The sequence below is a fragment of the Rhinopithecus bieti genome, unplaced genomic scaffold (assembly GCF_001698545.2).
Source record: "Rhinopithecus bieti isolate Rb0 unplaced genomic scaffold, ASM169854v2 scaffold_64250, whole genome shotgun sequence".
In the NCBI taxonomy this organism is placed as follows: Eukaryota; Metazoa; Chordata; class Mammalia; order Primates; family Cercopithecidae; genus Rhinopithecus; species Rhinopithecus bieti.
This window is the reverse complement of record NW_016824178.1, coordinates 18,800-25,154: the sequence shown is the minus strand read 5'-3', so window position 1 is coordinate 25,154 and position 6,355 is coordinate 18,800. Positions and strand designations below refer to the sequence as shown.

The following is a 6,355-nucleotide window of genomic DNA, read 5'->3' as shown; positions in this document are numbered from 1 at the left end:
GCTACTGAGAACAGTCAGTCACAGCTTTTAAAATATTACAAATCTAAAAATATATCAAGGTCAAAATTAGTAAATAAAATGCTAGTGAATTTTCAGTGTGGATTTGAGGGAGGCCAGGGACCATTAAGGAAGAAAAACTAACACACTTTCTGTTTTAAAAGTAAGAGGGAAAAAAGGCAGCCCGAGAGAAGACTGGTTTTGTGTCCTGAAAAAATAAAAAGGAATTTTTATGTTTAGCACTTCCAGAGGTTCAAATTCAGTGATTAAAAGATATTACTTCTCACAACTTTGACATAAAGTATTCCTGAATGATGATAATAATTCTAATAATGGTTGACACTCAATGTGTGCTTACTATGCTGTTTTTTTGTTTTTTCCTTTTTTTTAGATGGAGTCTCACTCTGTTGCCCAGGCTGGAGTGCAGTGGCACAATCTCGACTCACAGCAACCTCCGCCTCCCAGGTTCAAGCGATTCTCCTGCCTCAGCCTCCTGAGTAGCTGGGACTATAGGTATGTGCCACAATGCCTGGCTAATTTTTTGTATTTTAGTAGAGACAGGGTTTCACTGTGTTAGCCAGGATGGTCTTGATCTCCTGACCTCGTGATCCGCCCACCTCAGCCTCCCAAAGTGCTGGGATTACAGGCATGAACCACTGCGCCCGGCCTACTATGCCGTTTTAAGCATTTTATACATGTAGCCCTAGGAAGTGAATACTATTATTTTTTCTCCATTTTACAGATGTGGAAATAGAGGCACAGAGAGGTCAATTAGGGAGAGTAATTTTCCCATGATCTTACACCAGTCCAGGTTGGATTAAGGACCCTAGTAATATAGTTTCAGAGCCCATGCTACTAACTGCTTCTACACTGGGTAAAAGAGAAGATTCAAAGGCTCAAGGATGTCCACAGGTCTGGGATACAAAATATAATTCCACTACCACTGTCATGGAAGTCAGAGGCTCACTAGGTAGACACCAGAGGGCTGGATGTGACAATGCAGAGTGGAATCTTGCCAAATGCATAGGCCCTTCCTTGGTGGTTTGTTCAATGACATGTTTCCAGAGGTTGTTGTACATCCTGCCACTTAAGAACCTCTTCAATTTAAGGATCTGTATTAGTCGTGACAAGGAAAGATCTGTCCCTCCACCTACTTCTATCAGTGGTGTTTGCTAGGATTTCTAAACCCCTTGATGACGTGTTTATAACCTGGCCACAAGCACAGCCCTCCATAATACAGTCAACCATTTATGATTGTGTTTCTGTTGTGATGGTACATCAGGCCTAAAATATTCAGGAACTGCCACATGACCTGCAGTATTCAGGAAAGTCCAAGAAAAAAGTTCCTTTGGAGAAAGCACAGACAGGGTCCATGTTGATGGAAAGATGGAATTTTACAATAAAGCATTGTGCCCAGAGTTTCAGGGTGGAAGTCCGTTGAGAGTCAAATACAGAGCCCTTAAGAGAAATAACAAATTAAGTATTGAGTAAAAACAAATACTGAAAGTTATTTTCATAATTGTATTTTTGTTTCCAAATGCCTGCTTCCTCCTTCCCTTTTTGTGGGTGACACTTAAGTCAGTTTAAACAACCAAGGAATTTGTTTGCTGGGAGGGCATGTGGAGAACTAATAACATGTGAATTTTAAAAGATAAATACCCAAGCCCTGGGAAGGACACTTAACTACAAAAGGATATTATTTAAAGAAAGATGTATTTCAAACAGATGAGTCAACAAACTGTGACTCATCTGTTTGCGCACATATCAATTGGAAATTAAAAATAAAATTGAATATATCCTCTATCAATGAACACATCAAAAACATATCAAAAAACATACACACTACATTTTTTAGAAGATAATTTAATTCTCACTTATGGACTGATTGTCTTATAATTCAGAACAATTAAACAAAAATAGCTTACTTCTCCTGTCTCAGTTATACCTAACTGGTTTTATATCCTTTCTCAATTGTACCTTACAAATCTTATGAAGAACTTTATTTTCTTCTTGAAGTTCATCATGAGCTAGGAGTGAACAATCACCAGAAATGACTTACTAAGCAATCAGGCAAGAAGTTGCAGAGCTGTTGTTAAAATACAAATATACCTACTTACCTGGATGGCTCTAACATTGGAAACTGGCTGTTTCGACATATTCATGCAGTCTTATCCCTAAAAAAACAAGTAAGAAACTGTTAGAGGTGGCAGCATTCAGATTCTCAGTCTTGATAAATTAGAATTTAACTCATGATTCAACTGGGCAGTCACCCCTTTCACTGGCCATATATTCTTTCAGTCTCAGTTTCCAAAGTTACTAAGAGACTCTCCTTCCCAATGCCTCGGGTGAGGGAACACTAGAGCGCCAGGATAAATCATTCAGGAGGAGAAATGGTGAGACGCCTCGCCCCTGATGCTAATGATATACAATCAGAAACTTGAAAGGTGCTATCATCTCCTTCCCTGCCCTCCTGACCTTCTGCCAAGAGCAGCAAAGCAAAGAGATTGTGGGAATAAAACACCTTTGTTCCGGGCCTCTGAAGTTCTTGGTTTGAAACTGAACTTTTAATCTGAATTCATAATTGCCAGGGCTGCTATAGTTCATTGGGAGTGCCTCCTCTTTGTTGAACACCCAAAAAGAAATGGCCTGTACCACTTCCTTAACTGCTGCAATGCTCTCTACTTGCTGTGCAGTATCTGTTCTGCCCAGCAACCTAGGAGATGCTCTGAGGACGTAGGTCCCATCTCCTGCTCTGTGTGCCCCTACCCTATGCTTTCAACCAGGTGCCTCATACAGAGCCCAGGCTCTGTAAACACAGGCAGACAGCAAGCCTCACCTGTAAACTTTTCTTTCTAGGAGGCAAGGAAGACTTACACATGACCATATCAAATCCTCAAGATGTAGAAGTGCTTCCTTCCCAAAGGACTTTTGCTTTCTTTAAGCATGTGAGACCTGATTTAGTGCACAGTGACTACAGCACATTAGGGGATGCGGGATGCAACTTACTGGAGATAGGGGAGAAGGGAATGGCCCAGCTCTGGCCTGTTTTTGTAGCTTGGCCTATTAAATGTCAGCAGGACCAACTGAAAAATTAAAAATTCATTGAATTCAAACCATGCTGTGTTTTAAACCCAAACTGTAAAACAGGTTGATCGAGGTCTATCAACTGGTGTAAGTGATGTGTTCACTGGTGAGTAAAAGAATGCAAAAAGCAGTGTTGGCATTTGCCACACATCTTGTGTAACCTGGGCAATGTCACTCAATATTTCTAAGCGCATTTCCTCTTCTTTAAATTTTACCTGCTTCACAGGTTGTGGTAAGAATCCATATGACATACATGCTCCTGAAAAGGCCTTGTGAACTGTAAAGAATGATGCAAATATTTATTGTTTATTACCATCATCCATAGCTAATGACCTTGGAGTGCTGTACTCATCTCCAGCTTTAAGTTCAGAGTAATAATTTTTATAGGTATGTTCCCCAACACCTGTAGAGATAAAAGATCTGAAAAGAACTCTGTGAAAAAAAGTTTTTTGAAATCTCCAAAGTCTTAGGCTCTATTATGTGAAGTTAAACAATTCCATATTTTTTAAAAACCTCTATACTCAGGTATCCAAACTATATAGTTTTTGTAGTCACTATTTATCATGGAAAAACAATAGAACTCTTTTTTAAATGTTTCACCTGAATGTCTTTGTAATTTCTATGTAGATATAGCCTCCATGCATAAGGGTCTAGGTAGAATTATTTTTAATCATGGTTACAAAATTAAAAAGCAACAACAAATGGAACAGTCAAGGATACATTTTTCTCTATGATATGTTTCAAATAGATTGCTGTCTTTCCTGCAGCGTCATAAAGAAATGAAGGATTTTTAATTTGTGGATCTAGGACACACAGCTTAATTCCAAAAAGAAAAGCTTGGTAGCTTAATTTTAATGTTTTATTCCTCAAAAGCTGTTAGAAGTCATACAAAGCAATAATTTTCACAGAACTTTAAATATCTCAGCATATGGTATTCTCTGTGTGTGTACAACTAAAGTTTAACTAATATCACTTGGGAACTTGTCCAAAAAGTTATTGTATATCAGTTTGAAACAGAGATTAGAAAATTTCTTTATGTTATGACAATAGCAAGTTGAAATGTTTTTTAAAATTAGTCAGTGAATGTTATACTGTATTTTTTTAAAAAACCAATTTTATATTTTCAATGGACTGATTTAACTTACTACTGGATTGCTGCTTTTGTGTGAACCTCTGAGCCTCAAGAATGGATGGGCCTTGTCTCCTGTATAATTTTGGTATATTCCAATTTGCATACAAATCTCTTAACATGCATGTCAATCTTTGAAAGAGACATCTATAGAAAGCTGGTCAGATCCCAACTCTCATTCCTCACAAACAGGCTGGATAACATTTGTGTAAATCAGTTCAGCAGCAGTTCCTGCTGTCCTCATTATTTTCAGAGAAATCAGGGCAAAGCATACTGATGAATAAAAATAGACAGTGTTCCCTGTTTCCCTGGCCATGCAGTCACCTCTATCAGGGATGTAGAGTGTGGAACACACCTTCCTTCTTCATCTGCATGCTTCGTCCCCGGACCAAGAAAAGAAAACTATGCCTTAGATACACACTCCACTCCCATGAGGGCCACCGCTTTTCATCCAGAGAGGTACTCTTTACAGCACTCAATTACTATGTCTCCCGGTTCTGGCTAAAGTTTTGAAACATGGAAAGTTTGACAAGGCGTATACTGACTTTTACAAAGCCTATAATATAATGAAAACGCTTGCCAGCTGAGCACCGCTGAGTTTTCCTGGCAGTTCTTTAAGTCGGTGGGGACCATTAATGGTCTGTATGCTGAGTCACCTATGATATATCCCTGCTTGTCTTTGATTGGGTAGCACCTAATATCTGACTTCTAAATAGAACTCTTTGACTTACTAAAAATTTGTCAATAGTAATATCACTCATTTAATAAGAAGGGATTCAGAGGAAAATCAATCACTATTCAGAGATAAGAGCTTTGTTTGTTCTTTTTAAAGTTCGAATAAGTGGGTAAAGCTCCACCTCAAAGGGAATTATCTTCTGTCCTGTAGCTAAAAATAATTCCTGAGAAGGGTGTAGAAAGATGTTCAGCTGTCTGAACTGACTAACTCCTTATTCACTCTGCTTTAAATATGCTGAGAGGAACAAGGTACTCTTAGTGTTCTCATGCTTCAGAACCTGGTGCCCACATAGAAAGGGACAGTGAGTGCTGCCCTCTACCCTGCTGAGTATGGGAATACTGTGACCAAAGTGAAGATTTTAAAAGATGGTTCTATCATTGATAGAACTTTATCATTAAGACCAAGCCTAGTGCTTAGGGAAAGGAGAAAATCATTTTAAACTTGTACTGTATAAAAACTCTGGCAATCATTTGCATTTTGGTGAATCAAAGAATTAGCATTATAGCTTTTCTCTGGCCCAAATTCTGATGATTTCTTGGCTTAGGGCTTCAATCAATCTGCAGCTGACCGACTAATCCTGGCCAGCACAGCTTCAAGGTCACAGTTATAATTTCTAGACTGTGGACATTTTATTATTGCCACTATCGATGAAAACTGCCCTTCAGTATTTGCCTAGTTCGATATTCTTTCAGCACCCTCACCCCTCACAATTTATAAACAGAATCAGCAATACCACCAATGAAAAATGAATTTACAAGGAAGCTATACTCACTGGTTACAAGCCTACAAAGTTAAAAGTAGTCACTTCAAGTTAGGTATCAAGGAAATTTCCTTTAGAAAACCCAGTTGCTGGGAGCTGGGTCCTTCTGCTTACCTGCTTTATGTATTTGTTTACTGCCTAAGGAAAGTCCCAGGCAGCCAGATGCAAGAATATAAAGCTCCTTGTAAGGTGGAAGGGGTGCCCGGTGTCCTCTGAGCTGCGATCTCAATTCCGATGCTTTTCTATGTGGCTGAAATAGCTCGAGTGCTCTGTGCCTCTCCCAGTATTGAGAGCTGCTCCTGGCTCGGGGCTGGAGGGGAACTTAAACCGTTAAGGCTAAGTGTTAAAGAGAATTCCTGTCATAGCTCACAGTTGTTCTTCCTAAATATAGAGTTTGATACAAGCCATACGCTGGCTGCCTCCAAAAGGCTTGACCATGCGGAAAGCAGGGCTCAAATGTCAGCCAGGAGGTGGCTATGGTATCTTATGTGCCCTCCTAATCTTCCAGAAGATGCTGGCTGCATTTTCTCATATATTCTGAGGGGGTATAGCAAAGTTCAAAAAGTAGGAAAAGTCTATCTTTAGCTTTATTACCTGGATGCCAGAAGATGAGCATTCAATAAAAATTGGGGGGGGGGGGGGGGGGGGG

The 6,355-nt window shown here is 39.4% G+C and overlaps 1 protein-coding gene across 2 annotated transcripts in view; it reads right to left on the bottom strand.

Moving 5' to 3' along the window:
• Positions 1–6,187, bottom strand: part of SMPX (small muscle protein X-linked) — a 25,794-nt gene extending 19,607 nt beyond the window's left edge. Inside the window, exons 1-3 of one of the 2 annotated variants that reach the window (XM_017862185.1) lie at positions 5,821–6,106; positions 3,297–3,358; positions 2,115–2,171 (exon numbers count right to left, since the gene is read on the bottom strand). In XM_017862185.1, the coding sequence (XP_017717674.1) occupies positions 2,115–2,159 (45 nt within the window). In that variant the 5' untranslated portion in view covers positions 2,160–2,171; positions 3,297–3,358; positions 5,821–6,106. Of the gene's footprint in view, positions 1–2,114; positions 2,172–3,296; positions 3,359–5,820 lie in introns of both variants that reach the window. The other variant, XM_017862186.1, reaches the window with a different exon arrangement.
• Positions 6,188–6,355: the final 168 nt, after the last annotated feature.